Source organism: Rhinatrema bivittatum, chromosome 7 (assembly GCF_901001135.1).
Source record: "Rhinatrema bivittatum chromosome 7, aRhiBiv1.1, whole genome shotgun sequence".
In the NCBI taxonomy this organism is placed as follows: domain Eukaryota; kingdom Metazoa; phylum Chordata; class Amphibia; order Gymnophiona; family Rhinatrematidae; genus Rhinatrema; species Rhinatrema bivittatum.
In genome coordinates, this window is record NC_042621.1 from 186,209,034 (window position 1) to 186,233,304 (window position 24,271).

At 43.2% G+C, this 24,271-nt stretch overlaps 1 protein-coding gene across 2 annotated transcripts in view; it reads right to left on the reverse strand.

Annotated features, from left to right (window-relative positions):
* Positions 1 to 24,271, reverse strand: part of WDFY4 (WDFY family member 4) — a 746,928-nt gene that overhangs the window by 393,315 nt on the left and 329,342 nt on the right. For both annotated transcript variants that reach the window (XM_029609624.1, XM_029609625.1), the window contains 2 exons: positions 22,293 to 22,408; positions 8,405 to 8,596 (listed from right to left, as the gene is read on the reverse strand). In XM_029609624.1, the coding sequence (XP_029465484.1) occupies positions 8,405 to 8,596; positions 22,293 to 22,408 (308 nt within the window). The remainder of the gene's footprint in view (positions 1 to 8,404; positions 8,597 to 22,292; positions 22,409 to 24,271) is intronic.

The window sequence follows — 24,271 nt, forward strand, 5'->3', positions numbered from 1 at the left end:
AACCTATGCAGGAACAGCAGCATCCTGGGATGATTTCCTGCTTCTAGTTTTTGGTTTTGCTTCCTGATTTCTGATTCCTTGCTGTTGGGTTTCCTGGCCTAGTTCTTGACTCCTGCCTTCCACTGGACCTTCCTGCTGGCATCCTGGTTCCTGATTCTTCCTAACTGGATCTTCCTGCAAGTATTAGATTACCACTAACTACTGAGCATCTCTGAATTCCTCAAGATCACTGCTTGTGGACTGAGAGTTCCCATACTGCCTATGATTGTTTGATCCAGACACCCACTGATATTTATTTTCTTTTTATTTTAGTAATTTAACTGAGGCCTTCTCACTGATAGCTCAAAGTGAGTTACATTCAGGTACTAAAGATATTTCCCTGTTTCCAGATGGCTTACAATTTAAGAGCTTGATTTACTAAGACATTTCTCACATTTTCTGATCGATTTTAAACACCCTACGCGTGCCAATGCTAGGAGATATGCGTGTGACTCGCCTCTCCCTGTGCGTGTAGACACACAAAATCAGATTATGCATGTACTTTGCATGCACTGAGCCTTGGGTAATTTTATAACTGCCATTTCCATGAATAAAATAGTGTTTCATGAATGGAAATGTCTTTGAAAACTCAGCAATTAGATGCATATGACAAGTTAATTTTATCAGGAGTTTTTAATTTCTCATAAGATGATAGATACCTATATGCTGACATTTCTCTACTGATGTATCAAGAGGCTTAGGTGCAATTATGCTGTAGCAGTAAATACCTTTTAATTTTGGCACATAAACCCATGATCACTCAACAACCAATCAGAACACTTCTATATATTCATAGAATTCATTTGTCTATCATAAAAACTCATGCAAGTAAAGTTCATTGCATGAACCTAAAAGCTCCATATAGTTCAATTTTTTATCCAACTCTGTTCTCTGTGTGTCCAAAGTAAATCTCAATTAACTCCTTGAGGAAGAGGGTACATTACATTCAACGAATGCACTCTAAGATCCCAGACTAAGTGTTCTTATCCCCATTAATGTAGTCAAGCTCAGCTGTTACTCTTCTAATTGCACTGTGGTGTTCACTAATTTTCTGTGTGAAGGGATATGTTGAATTTCTAATACATTTTTTGAGAAGGGACACAGAATGCAATAAGATATCTAAGTAGGGTTACCAACTGTCTCCAGATTTTCTGGATAGGTTGATCCAGTCCTGGTTTTACCAATCTACATGCAGAAATTTGTAGTTTTGCTTTTCTTAAGGCATTCATTGGTAACTCAAAACTACAAGTCCCTGCATTCACTAGGGATGTGCATTCATTGCTCCATTCTTTTTGGTGGTATGTGTATATTTATTTATTTATTTCGAGGTTTTTCTATACCGAGGTTTAGCAGTTAGCCTTCACCCCGGTTTACAATCGAACAAATTGTTACATATAACGGTATAGTATACATCAAACTGATCGGATAAACAATCTATAACTGGAATTAACTGAATGAACAAGGTCAGGTCATAAAAACATTAGAGCATTACTAGCTCGGAGGCATATGTAAAACATAAATAAATATCAGAAAAACACAGAAAAACACAGAAAAATACAGAAAAACATAAATAAATATATCTCACAAATGGATAATAGGTGTGCAATATGGATGTTATGTGTGTATGATTATTGCCAACTATATATGTATACACCATTTGTTTTGTGCTTACTATTCATTTGTGAGGTATGTGCGCACCATTGATTTAATATTTTATGTTTTGAATTTTTGCACATTGTTTTGGGTGATATTTTATCTGTAAAGTGATTAATAAGTGCTAATAAATAAATGAAACGAATGGAGAAACAAATGCACATGCCTAACATGCAATGAGGTAAAATCAGGACTGGAAAAACCTGTCCTGAAAATCTGGAGCCAGTTAGCAACCCAAAATTATGTACTAACCAAGGTTAAAAGTGGCATAGTAATGTGAATTACCCATTGCTTTTAATGCTAGTGGTATATCAGGTTTAAGTGCTCATTATACAAAACTAATGATATGCAGAATCTTGCAGCATTGCCATGGCCCTGGAATCACTGCCATGCTCGACATATTCATTTTCCCCCATGCTAACAAAACAAAAGTGAAAGGAATGGCTAAGGTATGAAAACTTCCCCCTTCCTTCAGATTCAAATATGGGTCTCTGACCCCCTCCTGATCCTTGCCACTCTGACCACCCAAATGCAATCATTGTCTGCTGCTGAGTTTTACAATTAGGCCTTCTGTGGTTGTAGGGCTTCACCAAAAATGTCAAACATTTAGCAATTTTTTTGACAAAAAATGCTATTGTCCATTAATAAATACATTTCCCCTGTCATTTGTAATGTATTACATGGATAACACAACCTAGATTAGATTATATCTAAACAGCAGAGGAAAAGAAAGAGGGTAGGAAAAGGTCCAAATAATCTTCGCCCATTCATGACTCAATTGAGTCTCAATATTCACTAAGTATAGATGTAAAATTGCAGATTTGTAATCAGATTATCAGTATATGAGGATTCCTTTGGTAACAACATTTCTGAACAACTGTTTGTTGCTCAGGCATCCATTTTTTCCTGGGAGGGATTTTCCACTTTATGCATATTGCAAGTAGATATACTTGTAAAACGGATAAGAGTTATAACTTCTGATTTGGCTGAGTCCCTATTGGATAATTGGAGCTATGGGGACACTCATTTTAGAAAGGATTCAATTAGTGGTTAATGCTTCTTTGATGGAGGAACTGTTGCCAAATTCTCTCAAACAAGCTTTAGTAAAACCTCAGAAAGAAGCAGTCTCTGGATATCTGTAAGCTAGAACACTTAAGACCAATCTCCAATCTTCCTTACTTTAGTAAGATCATTGAAAATGCAATTTATGGTCAACTTTCTCCATATATTTATTTATTTATTTAACATTTTTATATACCAGGATTCATACAAGATATTGCATATTGTCTCGGTTTACATTGAAACTGAACACAAGCATGAGAGCATGCTAATTACATAGAACATAAAATGCTGATAGAACGCTGATAACAGAATGCTAAATGCTAATTACATGTAATGCTAAATGCTAATTACATGTAATGCTAGTTGCATGGAACTGTGATAACAAGCATGAGAATGTTAATGTTACTATTAAATACATAATACAGGTATGAAGATAGGGTCCGAGTAAAGCAAAACTTGGAACATACTGGAGAGGGAAGAATGCAACTTTATCTTAATAGGCGTCTGTGTTCTAATATAAGAATGGTATGAGAGTTTTTATTTAGGCTTAGGGCCGGGTGGTGGCGTAGAGGTAAATAGTTATCATGACTGGAATGCTTGTTCGAATAGCAAAGTTTTTAGTCTCTTTTTGAAGTTGATTGGGCATGGTTCTGCCCGAAGTGCTGGTGGAAGTGAGTTCCATTGTGATGGACCTGCTGCGGACATGGCACGTTTGCTTAGAGAAGAATTGATGTGTGCTGTTAAAAGAGTATTTTTGTATGCTGTTCTCGTAGGTCTGGTTGGAAGATGTGGTTGAAGTGGTATGTTGAGTTCCAGCGGGATGTGTTTGTGGATGGTTTTGTGAACGATTGTTAGTGTTTTGTATAAGATTCTGTACTTTATTGGGAGCCAATGAACATTTCTTAAGATGGGGGTGATATGGTCTCTCTTGTTGGTCTTGGTCAGTATCCTGGCTGCTGCGTTTTGCAGCATTTGAAGGGGTTTAAGGGTGTTAGCAGGGATGCCAATTAGCAGAGAATTACAATAGTCGATTTTAGAGAAAACTATTGCTTGGAGGACTGATCGGTAATCCTGGAAGTGTAAGAGTGGTCTGAGACGTTTAAGGACTTGCAATTTAAAGAATCCCTCCTTAGCAGTGTTATTGACGAATTTCTTTAGGTTTAATTGATCGTCCATGATGACTCCGAGGTTTCGTACCTGAGCAGAAAATGGTGGGTGATTAATTTGGTTCGAATTTGGCTTCACATAGTTCCCGTCTTGAGAGATAAGGAGTATTTCGGTTTTGTTAGAATTGAGGATTATATGGTCGACTTTCTCCATAAGAAAGGATTATATGGTCGACTTTCTCCATAAGATCCATTTATTTGTTGTTTTTCTGTCCAGTTTTAGGCCAAAGAAGACAATGGAGACTGTGCTGGTAGCTTTACTGGACAATATGTACTATGAAACTGATAAGGGCTGCAATATAGATATTATACAATTAAATCTTAGAAAAAAGAACCTAGTAATGGCGGTAACAATATAAAAACTCAAAAATAACTACCAATAACTAATAAAGTGGGAAAATATAGGAGACCTTCATAAGCGTAGCTGAGCAACCTGAAAAAGCATCATATCTTTTGCTTGAAAAGTCACTGTCAGGGCTCATTTGCTATGAAGATTTAATCATGGGTCTCCAAATAGCCACACCTCAATTTTTTTTTAAATTATTTTTATGCTTAGAGTTATATGCAAGTATTAACAAAACGTCCAAAATACTGAATGCAAAATAAATTAGCTTAATCTTAGGGATTCGCTTGAAAAACACTGGACATTCCAAAAAAATTAATAGTTTAGTACCTTATATGCACAGCACATTCTGTGTAGACCTGTACCTACATTGTTTGAAACAGCATCATTACATACTCAGGCTGAGCATCTTCTACATTTGGCATAATCATGATTACAACAAAGATCATAGAAAGCAGAAATGGCACCCCCAATAGCTACAGTACAGCTGCAATGTTGGAGCTGATAGCAGCCCTGCTATGTGATGGCTAGAAAAAGGCCCCAGACAGTCCATGTTGAAAGAGTGCCCTCAAGGGGACAGCCTAAGTGGCAACACAGTAGAGTTCAGCAAGAAGGCAGCAGGACGACGAGCAAAGAGCACAGCAAGAAGGCAACAGGACGAGGACCAAAGAGCGCAGCATGGAGGCAGGAGGCCCAGGAAACCCAGCAGCATGGAGACAGAAGCAATAGCAGCTGAGATGAGATGAGATACCAGCAGCATGGAGGCAGCAGCAGTAGGAACTGAGATGAGATGAGAGACTAGCATCCAGAGCAGGAGATGAGACATGATGAGAAGAGGCAGAAGCTGGACCATGACTGGAGGCCGCTTCAAGGAGGATGGAATATGAGCAGATCATCGGGGAGGGCTTTAGAGTTAGGCTGCTGGACTACAATGGCTGACAGTAGACCATCCCTTCTGCCTGCTGCAACAAGTCTGTAGTGAGGACAGACCCAGGAGGCTTCTACCATCTAGATGGCACAATAATTCTGTAGTGAGGACAGGCCCAGCAGGCTTCTTCCATATAAACGACACCATAACTCTGTAGTGAGGACAGGCCCAGCAGGCTTCTTCTATCTAGATGGCACAACTCTGTAGTGAGGATGAGCCTAGCAGGCTTCTTCCATCTAGATAGCACAACTCTGTAGAGGTGCTGGCCCAGGATTTTTGGTACAGCTCTTCTTATTTGCCATTCGATGATACCAAGTTTTCTTGTTTATGGCCTCTTGCCATGTTGTGGTTTGCCACTTGGGGGGGCATGGATTTTAGGGGCCTACCCCTTGGGTGTCTGTCATCCTAGGATCTGTTGCAGGGAGTGGGCTCCAGTGATGCTGGGGATGACTCAGAACACGGCTCAGGCATCCTTTGCAGGAACTGTGTTGGCACGTTTATCATGCTGTTGACTGCTGCTGCCAGTATCATGTTTTGTATGTTTGTGGCTGTTTGCTTTTGCAGGATTTGGTTCTGCCTGTTGACAGCCCTCCTGAGGTGCACTAACTTTGCTCGTATCTGTCGAAGGTGAACCCCATGCCTTGTTTTCAACTGGTCCAGCTGCTCATGCATGGACTCTTCTGTTGGAGGCAGGGATATTGGTGCTTGTGCAAGGCCTGGTGCCGGTGCTGGTGCTGTGATGGTGGTGTGGAGTGCTGGAAATTGAGCCTCCAAAAGTGGCATGACTGGGTTTATGGGCTGCTCCTGCTGAGTGTGTGGTGCTTTGGACTGATGCTGTGGTGTGCTGACTTGAGGTAGTGCAGAATCTGTAGCCTCCCACTCAAGGCTTTGTTCCTCCATGAGCCAGACAGATTGAGGGACACATTGAGTGGGCTGGATGAACCCAGGGGTTGCATCATCACCAATGACTCCTGAGCCTGGGTCTGCTTCTGCTGCTCCTCCTCCTCCTCTTTGCTGACCTGGGCCTGGGCATCCATGAGAAAGGGCCTGTGAAAGTTGGTGGTCCACTGCTGGTCCCTGGGGCTTCCTGGCTGGGACCGGCAGCTTCATGGGTGAAAGCTGTGGAACAAAACATAAGACATAAGTACCAATGCCAGCTTGTATCCTTTTTTCATTTGGCATCAGAAGTGCACTTTGCTTCTTAGCATTGAGAGCATCTTATGCCAAATGAAGTTGCTACCTGACTATTTTCAGGTGAGGTGAACTTATCGGCTGCAGCTTGCGTGGTGTCCAGCTGCACAGCCATGCCCTCGAAGACATCCGGACCCAGCCTTTCCATGTGGCACTCCTCCATGGGGGTGAGGATGATGGAACAAGGGGCTCCTCCTCTGGTCCACCTTTGATATTTATTGCTCACCGCCACCTTGGCTTTCAGCTGTGCCTTGATGTTCCGGTACCTGTGGGCGATCTGCTCCCCACTTCATTGTACTCTGCTGCACATGGTGATGCCCTGGACTATGTTGCACCAGATCTGGCTCTTGGCTGCCTTTGAGGTCTTGGTCGCCTGGTTGCTGAAGTGCATGGCATAATGGTGCAGATCCCTGCAATGAAATCGGAGCAAGGGCACACTTTGGCACATGTATGCCAGCATACACCCAGATACACGTCCATTTTAAAACATGTGTCCATATATGCGTGCACGCTATAAAATAGTCTGGCCGCATGCACATGTGTGTGCATTTTTAAATGTTCGCTCATCCAGATGTGTAATTCAGGTTTCTACTGCATAAATCAGGGTATTTTAAAAATGGTGCGCATCCACGCCATGACCATTTTCATCAATTCATCCACCAAGTCACTCAGTCTAGAGATAGGTCCTCCAAACCTCCTTGGTTTAATAGCCTGCAGTCCCCCGACTTACTCCAGACCCTTTAATCCTCTTCGAAATATCTGGTTTTTTTGTTTCTTTAAGTTACACCTCCCCCATTGCAGAAGTAAAGTTACGCAGCAGAGGGCTTGGTCACGCGCCGGGATGAATAAGTATTTACACATATATCTCTTGGCCACACCCTTAAACAGCCATGCCCCACCCAGACCATGCCCCTTTTTGAAATCCAAAGAGATGTGCACGCAGCGGGAGATACGTGTGCATGTCAACGAGTTTCAAAATCTGGTAGTTGCGCACATGTACTACATGCATACATATCTCCCGATTTCAGCATGCGCATCCCTTTTAAAATTCACCTTATAAGTTACACCCATTTTCAATGCAAACTTATGTGTATTTGTTCGCTTTGAAAATTATCCATCAAAACTACCCACACACAATTACACCTGCCATTATTTGCACAAAAATGTTTGGGAAAATTTATGTTCATACTTTTTGAAATCCAAATACATGCATTTAAGTAAAATACCTCCCCAGTAACTCCTCTCCAAATCTGAGTATATTTACATGCGCAGAGGACATATGTGGATATATTTATCCACATATTAGGCGGGTAATTTTATAACTATTCATTTTGTGGGTAAATCACTGTTTTACTTGTGGAAATGTCTTTGAAACTTACCCTCTTTAGCTAAAACTTTCTTATTGTTTAATTAATAGATATTCATATAAAGACTTTTACATAAAAGTCACTGTTCCCACTCCTTCAGTGTATATTATACACATGGGCCACATTGCATACATTTATTTTTATATGTTTTGGAATAAGATGCACATGATGGACTATTTCACTCTCCCTTTATAAAAATCTCAGCTCCCCACCTAGCTCCTAAAGTTGTATCAGCACTTTGGATGTATCAGAATGATACTGGTGCTAGTTTCTAGCAATGATCAGCAAGCAATGGATTAGAAGCCATCCTAAAAAGAGGCATTTTTATGTTTCTTTTTGTTGCAACTGATGATCAGATTATTGAAATGAATACAGTAGATGATTTTGCTTGCCAGAATAAACTATTGCCACTCTAGAGTAAAATCAGCAAGGGTGGTATGGACTCACAGTAGATAACTATTTTAAACAATATTCCACATTGCATCATGTTATCTAAAATCATTTGCAGTGATCATAAACATTTAAATAATTTAGAGACCTAAGTAGTGTTGGTATGGTATGGACTCACGGTAGATAACTATTTTAAACAATATTCCACACTGCATCATGTTATCTAAAATCATTTGTGATTGTAAACCTTTAATAATCTAGAGACCTAGGTAGTGTTGCCAGGACTTTGCAGCAGTTTCTTCCCACAAAGGCGTAACCTCCGCTATCTTCACTTCACTTTCTCTGTCTCCTTGTTTGACAGAGAGGTCAATCTTGTAAGCATCTTCCAGAGTCTGCCGTCGCTGGGAAATGAGCTGATCCCATACCACTTCCACTAGCTTCAGAATCTCTTCTTGTACTGAAAAACAAAAACTTGCCAGTGAAATTATTTTCTGGGGAATATGAGGATAAATGGTTGCAGAGGGAAGTAGGGATGAGGGCAGGAATAGATGAAGCAGATAAGGATGTGTGAACATTTCATAGCAGAAATCAAACCAGGTAGATTTAAGTTTGGTTCAAGTTTGACTGGAAATACTGATTTTCCCCAGATCCATTAGAAGAGTCTGTTTGATGTTTCCCAGAAGATGCAGGTAATATCTGAAGCAGGTTCAAAAAATCTGAAGTGGATCCACAAAGAAAATAGAAACAGATCAAGAACGTTTCCTCACAAATGCTATAGTTTTTTGTTTTTTTGTTTTTTTTTTTTTTGGGGGTGGGGGGGGTGCTGCAAATATGCTTTTCCTTTAAAAGACTTTTGTTGAACCGGCTTGAGAAACTCTTGGATTTTTCATGAGTTCACTGATTTATGTTTAAAGAAATTCACACATCCCTAGAAGTGGATCAGATTTAAAGACCATTTAAAACACCTTCAGTACAATCTGTGCAATAATGACATTAGGACTATCAGAAGAGCTCAGATGCAAATGAAAATATTCAAGCAGTAGTATAGTTGTATTGAAATTCAGATGAAATGTTTAAATTCATGATCTTTCTTGTTTCTATCCACAGGGAGAGTAACTATCATAGTAGTGTGTGGGTGCACATATGCAAGCGTTCATCAGCCTGTGCCCAGGAACACAGCCATTTTATAACATACACGCATATATGCATGTATATTATAAAATAGAATGACTGTGTGCACGTGTGCATGAAATTTTAAGCGGATGTGTCTGTGATTGAAAATGCCACTTCTATCGCATAAGTGGAGGGGATTTTAAAAGGCACGCGCGCTGACTCCTAGAGATGAGCTTCGTTTTTCTGGCTTGGGTCGGGTTTCAGTTCGGGCGCTTCATGGGAAAACAAGTTTTCCCACAGATCGTTTTTCGGCAAAAACGAAGCTGGAACCCAAATCCAAAACTGGAAAAACAAATTAAATAAAACTATTTACTATATTACAACCCCCCCACCATCCTGATCCCTCCCCAAGACTTACTAAAAGTCCTGGTGGTCCAGCGGGGGTCCCAGAGCGATCTCCTGCACTCAGACTGTCAGCTGACAGTATTCAAAATGGTGCCGATAGCCTTTGCCCTTACTATGTCACAGGGGCTACCGGTGCCATTGGTCAGCCCCTGTCACATGGTAGGAGCACAAGATAGCGCCGGCCGTCCATTGCTCCTACCATGTGACAGGGGCCGACCAATGGCACCAGCAGCCCCTGTGACATCGTAAGGGCAAAGGGCCAACGACGCCATTTTGCTTCGTAGCAGGCCCGACAGCCCAACGGCCCGGAGGGAGAGATCGCTCACAGGACCCCGCTGGACCACCAGGGCTTTTAGTAAGTCTTGGGGAGGGATCAGGATGGTGGTGGGGTTGTAATATAGTAAATGTGAAGGGTTGGGGTATGTTGTTTTTTTGGTTTTTTTAATAAATGTGCCCCTCCTCCGCACAAACCCGAAAAACGAATTTTTCCCGAAGTTCGGGGAAAATCCCTTTTGTGGTTCGTGTCCCCCGAACCATGACAAATTAGGCAATTTCGCTGAAATTGCCTAATTCGTGATAAACTAATGCACATCTCTACTGACTCCATTGCCCGTTTTTATGGTTCATTCAGTTAAGGGATAGGACTTCCAAGCCCCCTAGTTTTATAGCCTCCCTTCCCCTCCTGTTAGCTTGACCTTCAAAACCCCACTGATCCGCCTAGATTTTTTTGTTTTACATCTTACACGTCATCTATAGCAGAAGGAAAGTTACGTGGCAGGGGACACCGGCGCATGCTAGAGCGCGTAAGTATTTACACGCAACTGTTATGTTACAATCCTGGAACACACATGCCTTGCCCAGACCATGTCCACGTCCCTTTTTTTTTTTACACACTTTTCATTTGTGCATGCAGTGACAAGTACGTGCGTATTCAGGCGGCTTTGAAAATCGCTTGGTGCACGCCAGCCCAACATAATTATGCATCCCCTAATTGATGCATGTGTCGGGTTTAAAAAAATTCACCTTACACTCCTTACCTTCAAGCTACTTTGATTATTATTGCTCTAATTAATAAAACTGTATCAATATGACCTTTTCCTAAAACAAGGGCCATCTCACGCCAAACACTTTTGTTTGAAAGCTTTGAAAATACAAAAAGCAGTCAATTCCTTTATAATAGTGTGCAGGTATAGCATGGCACAGAACAGGGGTGGTGCATAAAGGCAATGCAGTGCATTCAGAAAAGCAAGTTTGCTTACCGTGAACGGTGTTTCCGTAGATAGCAGGATGAATTAGCCATGCTGTCATGAGATCTGTCAATCAGGTCCGGGAGGCGGAGCTTTACCAAGCAGAGATTTAGATTTTAGCTCTCTGTGGCTGTGCGTGTGTTCCCGCGCAGGAAAGTAACAGATTCTCCTCAGTCTATGCTTAAGCTGTATTGTAGTCGAAAAGATGGTGACTGCCAGGGAGGAGGGTGGGTCAGCATGGCTAATTCATCCTGCTATCTACGGAAACACCGTTTACGGTAAGCAAACTTGCTTTTTCCCGTCGATAGCAGGGCTGAATCAGCCATGCTGTCATGGGAGTCCCAAGCTCCCGATCACATTGTCTATGTTATGTATGTTTGTACGTGATCATGAACAGTGTGGCAGTCACTGTGTACAAGAGGATAGAGATTGGAAGATTGCCTACCCTATCTTCGCATCAGCGGCTGCTTGTTGATCAAGGCAGTAGTGCGATGTGAAGGTATGGAGCGATGACCATGTAGCTGCCTTACAAATGTCTATGGGTTGTACATGTTTAAGGTGTGCCAAGGAGGCCGCCACTGCTCTAACTTGATGAGCTTTGGGAACAGAATGTAGCTGTAGCTTCTGTTTGTCGTAGCAAAACTTGATGCACTGTGCTATCCAGCTGGAGATGGTGCGTTTAGCCACCGGTAGTCCAGGCACCTTCGGGTCAAAAGAGACAAAGAGTTGAGAAAATCGGGACACCGAGTTTGTTCTTTCTTTGTAGTACGCTAGAGCTCTTTTGCAATCTAGTGTATGCAGTAACATTTCCCTGTCATTTGCATGAGGTTTAGGAAAAAAGATGGGTAATTCTGTGGTCTGATTGTGTTGCGAGCGAAGCAGTGGACCCTTGGGCTGGCCTAACGGAGTGAAATGGTGAGAGAGGAAGAACACTCCGTTGTGAAGATGTAGGCCGGGAGGCAGTGCCAAGCTGAATGTAGAGCTGAAGTCTTCACCCTGGAAGCCCGAAGACACCCCCCCCCCCCCCCGGGAGGAGCCCTTGAGGTCCCAGACCACTGGGACTTAGGTAAACAGAAAGAACTGAAGAGACGTCTTCACCCTGGAAGCCCAAGACCACCCGGGAGGAGCCCTTGAGGTCCCGGACTGCTGGGACTTAGGTGATCAGAAGAATTGAAGAGACAACTTCACCCTGGAAGCCCGAAGACCCTCCGGGAGGAGCCCGTGAGATGCCGGGCCGCTGGGACTTAGGAGATCAGAGAGAGGAAGATGGATGAGACTAACCTTGGTCGAGACTGGTGACAAGCGTGAAGATTCAGAAACAGACCGGAGACAGGAACCAGGAAAACAAGCTGGAAATCCAGAACTGGAACAGACTGAAGAGCTGAACAAATTCAATAAAAAGTACCTACAAAAGATCCTGGCTAAGTAGAGTCTAAATACAGCAGCCAGCGCTAAGCAGAAACCTTGTTGCCAAGCAACTTGAAACAGTCAGACGCCGGGTTTAAATATCTACCGGCGTCTGACATCACTCCCGGAGGCGGGCCGTAGTCTAGTGAGAAACACAGTTTAAACTACCCCTCCTTATACGCGCGTGTCTAGAAGGGGAGGGTCCAAGTCTTGAGGCTCGGCAGTGTCTCCGGGCTGAGCAGGCCCAAACAGCAGCAGCACTTGCCGGTGCGCCGGAATAGGAAAGGTGCGCTCGAACCCCAGACCCCGCAGACGAAGCCTCGACTGCACAAGTAAGGGCTTGGTCGCAAGATTCGTGACCGAGGCCGCAACAGATTGAGATGGAATTGAGAAACCACTTTTGGTAGGAAGGACAGGTAAGTTCGGAGAACCACCTTATGGTGATGAAACTGTAAATACGGAGAATAATGGACCAATGCCTGTAATTCACTGACTCGTCGTGCTGATGTTACTGCAACCAGTAACGCCACCTTCCATGTGAGGCATTTAATATGTGCCGAGTCCATGGGCTCAAACGGGGGAAGCATAAGCTGTTCAAGAACTATGTTGAGGTTCCACGGAACTGGAGGTTTGGAGAGCGGAGGATGAAAGTGATTTAACCCCTTGATGAAACAAGATAGTAAGGGGGTGATTGGAAATAGGAATATTGTTAAGTGGTCTGTGACATGCCGCTATGGCACTGAGATGAACCCTAATGGATGATGTTGCAAGACCAGCTGTGTACAGTGTATGTAGATAATCCATGAGTAACTCAGGTGAACAGTCTAATGGTGGAACACCATTAGAAGTGCACTAGGTCAAGTATTGTTTCCATTTATAGCTATAGTTTTTCCTTGTTGAGAGTTTCCTGGATTCTAACAAAATGGACTGTGCCGGTGAAAACTCCCTGTTCTGTTAAAAGGAGCCTTTCAATCTCCATGCTGTCAAATGGAGAGATGAGTGTAGCGGGTGTAGAAGCATTCCTTGATCTTGGAAGAGAAGATCTGGGCGATTTGGTAACCGAATTGGGTCCGAGATGGACAGTTGGAGAAGGAAACTGTACCACGGATGCCTTGGCCAGGCTGGAGCTATGAGTATCAGTTGAGCCTTGTCTGCTATGCACTTTTGAATTGTCCATGTTATGAGTGGTATGGGAGGAAAGGCATACAGGAGGCCTGTCGTCCAGGGAATGAGGAAGGCATCCTGGGCGATCCTGAACCGACTTGGTCTTATCGAGCAGAATTTGGGAACTTGAGCGTTGATCTCTGTTGCGAAGAGATCTATTCTAGGCATCCCCCACTGAATGAAGATGTCTTGGGCTACCTCTTAATTGAGTGTCCATTCGTGAGGATGAAAGATGCGACTTAGCCTGTCCGCTCTTGTATTTGCTACTTCTGGTAGGTAAGTTGCTTGCAGATGTATGCAGTGTTGGTGAGCATGTCTGAAGATTGTCAGGGTCTCATTGCAAAGGGACCATGAACCAGATCCTCCTTACTTGTTGATATAAAACATTGCCACTTGATTGTCTGTGTAGATCATGACCCTGAAGCCTTTTAAGTGATCTTGAAACACTTGTAACGCATTTCGAATTGCTCTGAGCTCCAATAAATTTATCTGCAGGGTCTGTTCAGAGATTTTCCATAACTCTTTGGTTTCGTAAATCTCGAGATGTGCTCCCCATCCCTTGCGAGACACATCTGTGGTTAAAACTGCGTTGTGAGGAGGACTGAATAATGCTCCTTTGGACAGGGTGGAGTATAGGAGCCACCATGTTATGTCCTGTTTCATCTCGGAGGACAACGATAACCTCTGTGTCAACGTTTGTGAGTGTTGTTTCCATTGACGTTTTAGTCCCCATTGCAGGCGTCTCATGTATAGCCTGGTGTTGGGAACCGTGAAAATAGCCGCCGCCATGTGGCCGAGGACTACCAAAATTTGTCTCGTCGACGGCCTTTGAGTGTTGTTCAACAAGTAGAGAAGTTGACGTAGTTGTGTTATTCTTTCTGTTGGGAGATATGCCTGGTTGCGAACGGTGTCCAGGCCTGCTCCTATAAACTGTAGTCTTTGTGTTGGTTGGAGATGTGATTTCTGAAAATTGATCACTAGCCCCAATTCCTGTAAGCACTGTATCACCCGTCGAAGGTGATGGAGTAAGATGTCCGGGGTCGAGGCTATTATTAGCCAATCATCCAGATATGGAAAGATGGTCATACCTTGTTGTCTGAGATGAGCCACCACCACAACCATGCATTTGGTGAAAACCCTGGCCGCAGCCAATAGTCCAAAGGGAAGAACCTTGTACTGGTAGTGTTGTTGGCCATAGCGAAAGCATAGGTTACGCCAAGAGGATGGATGGATTGGAATATGTGTGTAAGCATCCTTCAGATCGATGGAACACATCCAGTTGTTGGGTTGAATCAGAGGTAGAATCGATTTCAATGATACCATCTTGAATTTTTCTTTGATCAGGAATTTGTTCAATTCCCATAGATCTAATATGGGGCGAAGGCTACCCGACTTTTTGGGGATGAGGCAGTATGGGGAATAAAACCCTGCCTGTCGGGTCTTCGGGAAAATCCGAATGGCCTGTTGTTTGCGAAGCAAAGCAATTTCCTCCCCCAGTTGTGGTTGGAAGCTTTGACTCTTTAGAGTGGAAAGGGTGAGGTAGTATGGGTTTTGTGGTAAATTGGAGTTGGTAGCCATGTCGTACTATCTCTAAAACCCATTGATCGGTTGTTATTCTCTCCCAGGCTGCCAGGCAAGAATGAATTCTGCCAGGTGGTGGTTGATGTAGTGGTGGTGGCTGGGTTATTAAAAAGATGGCGTTGATTTTACTGCAGCAGCCGGTTGTTGTGTCTGCTGTCTCTGGTTACGTGGCTTACCCCTATCTTGAGTTGGGTTGTGTTGTTGAGGCGGAGGACGCTGGTAAGATGGATACATCTGTGTACGAAAGGACTGATAAGACCTGTAAGGCCTCCGAGCATAGGATTGTCTATGAGTAGATCCCACATAATGATGCGTGGTCGAGTAGTGAGGTTGTGATGTTAACGATTGGACTGCTAGAGCCTCCTCTTTTAATTTACTGACTGTGTCTTGAAATCGTTCTCCAAACAGGTTGTCTCCTGTACACGGGAGGTTCGTCAGTTTCTCGTGTAAATCTTCTCGTATCGTACTAGAACGTAACCATGCCATCCTACGGGCTGCGATGGGTGTTGCAGACACCCTAGAAGATGTTTCAAATCCCTCATATATCGACCGCAGAAGCTGTCGAGAACACTCTTCCATGTCATGAAGAGGCGGTGGTATCTGATCTGCCATCGAGGAAAGCATACCTTTTGTGGCTTGTATGCACTCATATAGGTATTGTACCATGTAGAATTGATGGTGCATAATGCGGGCATTCAACATTGAGTTGTGGTACATCTTTCTGCCAAACTCATCAAAAAATTGGTTGTCTTTACCTGGTGGACATGAGGTATGCAACTTTGTTTTTTTGAATCTTTGCATTGCAGATTCTACCACAATTGAAGCATGTGGTATTTGTGGCATAGAGTAAGGCGATGTTTTTCGCATACAAAATTTTATATGTTTTCTTTGAAACCGCTGACAGAGAGTAAGGTGTTTCCCAAGATTTCTATAAGACGGTATGTAAGAGTTCTTGTGGTGGAAGAGATGTGGGTTCTCCTGGAGCATCGAAAATCTTTAGGAGACCAAACGTTTCTGATCTAGAGTCTGTCTCCTTTTGGACCTCCAGATGTAATATCATGCCCAATTTTTCTAAAACTTTTGGGTATGTCAGATCCTCTGGAGGGGAATTCAGTTCGTGCGGTTGTTCTTGTGGATCCGATAAGAATTTGGTAGATGACGATGGGGATGTTTGCGGAGACAGAGAATCAATAGGTGTATCTTGTTGTTGAATTGGTGAAATTGGTCGTTTTGTTATTGGGGATGCCGGAGGCTCCACCAACAGTTCTCTAGAGGCATGTATACTGTGTTCTGGGGAACTCCCAGATAGTTCGTTAGACATCTTAAAGGATGATTGAAGGGTTTTGTAAAACCCTGCCAATGATTGGGATAACTGAAAAAATGCCTCTTTTGTTTGAGGAGGCATTGATAAACAACCAGATTGTTTTGGTAACTCACATGCTTTAGGTTGCACCGGAGGAATTTGAGGGGAAGCATTTGGCACATCATACTTCTTCCTCATCTTGTCCTTTGCTGTACTAACAGAATTATCTGAGGATGTAGATGCAGCAGAGGAAGTGATTTGTATTATGTCTCTACGAGATAAGTTGTCTGCACTTCGTGGGTGAGATGACCTAGAAGTAGAAGGGCTCACTTCCCATGTATCCCTCATCTTCACCACCTTTTGATGTGAGTGACGTGATCGCCTATGGTGATGGCGTGATGATGATCCTGTGTGGATTCCATGTCCCGACAGCGAACGTCTTGTATGTTTTGATTTCACCTCTGTAGAATTGGAATCTGAAGAGGTGGAACTAGGTACCATCTGGAGACTTATGTCTTCGTTTTAAACCATGTGGTATTGAATGATATGAGTGAGCGAACTGTTGTAGTCCACTATGTGTCGATTTCTTTACTGCCGTGTGTGCCGATGTCTTTGGCGCCATGTGCGCCGATGTTTTCTATAAGTTGTGAGCATATGGCGACTTGTGCACATAAGTCTTCAGCGCCGTGCGTGCAGATGTCTTCGGCGCCGTTGTTTCCAGTGCCGAGCGCACAGACGTGTCCGGCGATGTGCGCGCAGACGGCTCCAGCTCTGTGTGCACAGACGTCTTCAGCGCCGTACGTGCAGACGTCTTCGGTGCCTTGTGCACGGATGTGTTTGGCGCTGTGTGCGCCGATGTCTTGTGCGCTGATATCATTTTGGGTGCAGAACTTTTATGCGCCGACAGTAAGTTGGGCGCAGAAGGTACTTTGGGCGCATAAGTCATATGCACTGAAGTTTTAGGCGCCGTTGTTTCCTGCGCCGATCGCTGAGGCTCTCTCGGTCCTATCGGATCCGATGGCCTATGTCGACCCGGCAAGTCCTTAGCTCCAAGCCTGGAGGGTTGAGGATTCCACGACGATGCTCGTTTTTGAGTTGGAGCCGTGGTTGTCGAGGGGCCAGGCGAAGAATGAGCCTCCAATGGCTCCAAAAAACTGAAAAGTTCTCTTATCTTATAAGCCCGCTGTTTTTGGGCTCTTGGGGACATTCAGGCACAAAATTCACAATTTTTTAAATTGTGCTATGGCCCCAGGCATCGGTAACATCGATAATGGCCGTGTACCTTGCCACAGGTACAGGGTTTAAATCCCGTCTTTTTTGACATTGTAAGAAAATAATAAAATGCTGAGGAGAAATCAGCCCTGAGTGCGATCCCACTCGTGGAAAGAACAGATTGAGGAGAATCTGTTACTTTCCTGCACGGGAACACACGCGCAACCATGAGAGCTAAAATCTAAATCTCTGCTTGGTAAAGCTCTGCCTCCCGGACTTGATTGACAGATCCCATGACAACATGGCTAATTCAGCCCTGCTATCGACGGGAAATCACATTTAGCATTAAGAACTGGTGCCCAGGAACAAAGATGTACAGATCTAGGAGGAGGGATTCTTGGATTTTGTATCTGTTGCCATGTGCCCAGTAGGAAGATAATTTTAAAACCGTGCTTTATGCACAGAAATGGCCCTTTTACAAAATTGTCCACCTGACATGGGAGTGAACTTATGCATACATGTCACGTTCACATGAAATTTACCCTGACTGAGCAGGGGTGTTCCTAAGAATGGGATTGGTCAGAGTTTTGCAATTATGCACAGACTTTCACATTTTCAAAAGCACATGGGTAAAATTTCCTGAAAAATATCTGCCCACTATTTACAGAGTATAACTCTGTGCATGTAGCTATAGAATACTTTTTTTTAAAAGGGAAAAGTCTCATGTTACCCATGTAAATGATTTGTTAAGTTACGATTTAAAATTATTTGTTAAGTTACAGTTTAAAATTACGGTTTGTTAAGTTTACGGTTTGTTAAGTTTACGGTTTGTTAAGTTTACGGTTTAAAATTACGGTTTAAATTACGGTTTAAAATTATCTTATTTCCAGCTTCCCTTTCACTTATGTGCAACCAGGGATCCTCTGAGCCTAACCCCGGGGGAAAAGGAATTCTCCAGAGACGAGAGCCACAAAGACTAGCGCCTCGCTTTCCTCCATATCTGTGCTGCGACCTGGATGTGCGGCCAGCTCCTAGTCAGCGCTGCCCAATTCAGGCCCCGGTCACGTCTAGTCTGGGGTCAAAGATCAAATCAAAAGGAGTCAGCCTGATGAGAAAAGTCGAACTCGGAGCAACAAAGTCCCCAGCATCGGTTTCTCATAACGTGGGCACCGTACATCCTGGCCCAGCACAACACCCTTGCCTGCTACCTCCCTTTGCTCCTTCCCCCCCTCCCCAGCACATAAATTGAGAGCACACAATATGAGTCAGCAGGCAGTCTCTGTAGAATAATTCTGGCCAAAGCTTTATTTATCATTCAAAGGTACAATGACATCTCATACATCCTAACTGACTATTTAGTGTTTGGATACTTGCCAGGTTCTTGTGGCCTGGTTTTGGCCTCTGTTGGAGGCGGGATGCTGGGCTTGATGGACCCTTGGTCTGACCCAGCATGGCAATTTCTTATGTTCTTATGATCTGATACTTTTGTCTTTTTTGCTCTTGAACATCTACAATCTTTCCTTAATGCTAGGAAAGTGATCACTTCTTCTCCAGTCTCATCTGATTAGAACATAAGAACATAAGAAAATGCCATACTGGGTCAGACCAAGGGTCCATCAAGCCCAGCATCCTGTTTCCAACAGTGGCCAATCCAGGCCATAAGAACCTGGCAAGTACCCAAAAACTAAGTCTATTCCATGTAACCATTGCTAATGGCAGTGGCTATTCTCTAAGTGAACTTAATAGCAGGTAATGGACTTCTCCTCCAAGAACTTATCCAATCCTTTTTTAAACACAGCTATACTAACTGCACGAACCACATTCTCTGGCAACAAATTCCAGAGTTTAATTGTGCGTTGAGTAAAAAAGAACTTTCTCCGATTAGTTTTAAATGTGCCCCATGCTAACTTCATGGAGTGCCCCCTAGTCTTTCTACTATCCGAAAGAGTAAATAACCGATTCACATCTACCCGTTCTAGACCTCTCATGATTTTAAACACCTCTATCATATCCCCCCTCAGTCGTCTCTTCTCCAAGCTGAAGAGTCCTAACCTCTTTAGTCTTTCCTCAAAGGGGAGTTGTTCCATTCCCCTTATCATTTTGGTAGCCCTTCTCTGTACCTTCTCCATCGCAATTATATCTTTTTTGAGATGCGGCGACCAGAATTGTAGACAGTATTCAAGGTGCGGTCTCACCATGGAGCGATACAGAGGCATTATGACATTTTCCATATTATTCATCATTCCTTTTCTAATAATTCCCAACATTCTGTTTGCTTTTTTGACTGCCGAAGCACACTGCACCGACAATTTCAATGTGTTATCCACTATGACACCTAGATCTCTTTCTTGGGTTGTAGCACCTAATATGGAATCCAACATTGTGTAATTATAGCATGGGTTATTTTTCCCTATATGCATCACCTTGCACTTATCCACATTAAATTTCATCTGCCATTTGGATGCCCAATTTTCCAGTCTCACAAGGTCTTCCTGCAATTTATCACAATCTGCTTGTGATTTAACTACTCTGAACAATTTTGTGTCATCTGCAAATTTGATTATCTCACTCATCGTATTTCTTTCCAGATCATTTATAAATATATTGAAAAGTAAGGGTCCCAATACAGATCCCAATACAGTAATTTGAGTCTGTTTACTATAGATGGGGGATTTTACTTGCTATTAGCCTTTCTGTATTTTCTCTGTTTATTTTTATTTCCCGGAATTGTATTCCCTTTTCCAATTGTTTCTTATTTAAGGGGGGCTGGCAATATTGAAAAATTTGTTTTGTTTGCTGTATGTTTTATTTTCTTCAAGTTAATTGTACTATCGTTAATTATGATTGTTATCGTTAAGTTACTTCTTATTACCCCTTGTTTGTGTTCCGCCCATCGGTCGCAGGTGGCTGTGACCTTTGCTGCTCACCTCCTTTCTCTATGCAGCTCAGAGTCTGGGCAGAATGGCGGCCTCCGCTTCCACACGCTGACCCTCATGGCATGCCCGGGATGGCGTGGGCGCTCCCAGCAGCCATCTTGCATCTGGGGTTACCTAGGCGCGCGCACGCCTGCCCCCTTATCTACGTCATGGCGGGAACCTTGGGGGCGTCCCCACCGCATGACATCAGCCACTCATAATACTTAAACCCAGCTGACCATCTGAGCTATGAGTTAGCAAGGAATCTCGTCCTGCTAGTTCCTCCTCTCTGGGACTTTGCCTCACTGACTTCTGGGTGACCTAGGTACCCGCTCCTCGGGGGCCTTGCCACACTCAGGGCTATCTGCTCCTCCGAGACCCATTCTTTGTCTCTCTCTATTTCAGACAGTTCCTGTATCATTCTCAGACGACACCGGCTGTTCTGGTTCCAGTCATCCTCGGTGCCTGTTCTCCATCTGCTTCTACAGTACCAGTGTGAGTACACTACCTTTGTGGCACAGATTCTCGGGTTACCTCACTTGCAGGCCACTACCGGATCCCTTTTGTCTTGTGCAACTATACCAGCGGCTTCCGGCCTATCCCGTGCTGCGGCCAACTACCGGGATTGCCAGCACAAGCTAAGCCTGGAGAAGGTATTCACCGGACTACTCCACGCTGCAGATTACTACTGGACTGACCAGCTACAGTACTGACTCTTTTGCTTCACTCTTCAGATCTACATTGCTGTATAATAAAGTTATTTCCTCTGTTGTCCATCACTGCTGAGACCTTGCCTGTTGTGGCAAGGGCCCACAGGGCTCCTCCTCCCTGTGGGCGGAGTCTTCATTCGCCACGACCCAAGGGCCCACAACTAGTTCAAGACACTCAGAACATAACAGTTTGCTTTTATGAAGATTTACAATGCTTTGTGTGTTTAAAATTGTATAAATAAAAAGTTAAAAACAAAAGGGAAAAGTCTGCACGCATGCGTGCATGTACACATATCCTTTCCCTCTGAAAATTGGTGACACTTAATACGTGCATTTGACATCTGATTTGATTGGGCTGTTATAAAATTACTCCCAAAATATTTTGGGTAGAATTATAGCAAGACAGATTTTGCATGTGTATCAAGGATGCTCTCCTTACAGATCCAAGGAAACAGATCCCCTGTGTGGCTGAGATTGTCACGTGGCTGTGAGTATACCAGGAGTAACTGCACAGTGTAAAAAACTATAAAAAATGCAATAAGCTTGGAGATTTATATAGTAAGAGGCTGAGGAGCGTGGCAGGATCAGAGACAATGTATGATTCTTGCTATACTTTTTGGTGATTTTTAGCCTCAATCCTCAGGCAAACATCCTAGCTACTGCCCCCCCCCCCCACAACCCCACCCCACCTAAACGTGTTTCTCTCCCAGCCCTTTCCCCTCTCCTACCTGGACAATCATATCCAACTACAAACCTTTTTCATTATCGATGGTTACATTTCCCAGGGAAACTCCTTAAGAGCCTGCATGCTCAGCCATTTCTAATCCAAGCTTGGAGGTAAGTAAATGTGAGAGATACTCTCCAATTAATATTTTTGAGGTTATGAATGTATGGGAAAGATGCAAGAATGGACAGAAGCTAGGATGAAACCTTGATAATTGGTGCTACTGCTCACAAGTTTTAAACTTGTGCTAATTTAGCCCCTTGGCATGTCTTTTACCATGTGTCCAAAACATGAGCACTATTTATCTGTGTTGGATTCATATTAAAATACATCTGGATAGAAGATAACTGTAATTGAATTTATTTGATTTACCATCATGTGGGGAAGGAAAATCACGCCCTCCTTCCTCCTTCTCATCTTTGACTAGGAAAATCTGATGCCATGTAGGTCTCAGAGGCTCAGGCTCCACCCCAAATCCCTCAGGATAGCTGAAACACAAACAGAAGGAATGAGGGGTGAGGCCTAACTGCAGAATTCCACATCTGCTGGCTCCCTTAACCTTCAGCCTCAGCAGTTAAGGAAAGGAAGGTAAATTGAAAGCATATCAATAGTCTCATATTTTTTATTAACATTTTTGTTTTACTCTCTCATCAATGTGAATTGGCTTAAATACATTTATTGCTATAAGTATCAGTACATAAGGGGTACATTTTAACTACCTGTACAGGTTGCGATGTCCACGGGAAGCTTTAACCCAGGGACTCGACATTAATTTTCAAAGTGAAATTATGCATGTACTTTCACTTTGAGAATGACCTAGAAAAACTACTCACACACATTTCACTTGATCATCTGAGCAAGTAGTTTTTCTGAGGAAAAATTATGCATGCACTTTTTTTTTTTGTAAACATATCTTTATTTATTCTCATAACATAAAATAAATCTGTATATATAAGAATATGCTTGCCAATATGGGTGGACCGAGGTGGGAGGGTGGAGTTTGTAAATTCAAGCGGCCGTGACATGCTGGTGATTAAAGGAATTTATTTGCTATATGCATGTACTTTTGAAAATTCGAAAGCATCCCCAGCACCAGCCCAGAGAATTGTTGTTGTCAGGTCACTACTCATGTAAGTTTATCCATACACAGGCTGGGTAATTTACTAAAACCCATTTCTGCAGCTAAAGCACCATTTTACCCACAGAAATTACCCTCCCTCTGTAGATGAGGGTTAATCAAGAATACAATAAAACTACAGCAGATTTAATTGAAGAACTTGTGTGATTTGAAGGAAAAGTAAAGTGAGAATATGTTATCAAAATATCAGAAAACAACTTTTCCATTTAGACACTTTAACAAAATTAAAGCAAATTAAAATCCTCCCAAATATATATATTTTTTCTTTTCATTGTAACAAATACCATGGAATCCACTGTCAAATGAACTCAGTAGTAAAATTAATGTAGATGAAGACTATTGAAAATAGGATTTCTTATTATCCATTTTGATGGTCCTGGGAATTTCTCACACTCTTCTTCTTTAAACAGGGAGCTCCAATAACATGGGTTATGTGGTCTAATTTTCTTTTTTTCTCTGTTTATATTTTAAGCCTTATGAACAGTAAAATACAAGACCAGAGGTGTGCAAAAGGAAAACTGGTTCTTACCTGCTAATTTTCGTTCCTGTAGTACCACGGATCAGTCCAGACTCCTGGGTTTTGCCTCCCCTCTAGCAGATGGAGACAGAAAAGTTTTAACGGACTCCGTCCTATACTCCTGAGGTGCAACCTAGAGTCTGTCAGTATTACACTGTACCCAAGCAGAAAGATTAAAGCATAACTTTAACATAAACAACCTCCAATGAAAAAAACCAATGCCCATACTCTTTCCCTGAAAAAGGGGGCATTCGGTAAACTTGCAGAAATATGACTAACTACCGGCCGAGCGGACTCTCCGTTTTCCCATGGGCGGGACTCTGGACTGATCCGTGGTACTACAGGAACGAAAATTAGCAGGTAAGAACCAATTTTCCTTTCCCTGTACAAACCCGGATCAGTCCAGACTCCTGGGATGTACCAAAGGTTCCCTAACCAGGGTGGGACTGAGAGAGTCCCGCTCGGAGTACACTGGCCCTGAAGGAACTGGGCTCAGGGGCCCGGACATCTAGACGATAATGCCTAGCAAAAGTGTGTGTAGATTTCCAGGTAGCTGCTTCACAAATTTCCTGCGGCGACACCTGTTGACATTCCGCCCACAAGGCCGCTTGCGATCGAGTAGAATGAGCTTTGAGACCAACCGGAATCGGACGGCCCTGAACAAGGTAAGCCAAAACAATAGCTTCCTTTAGGCAG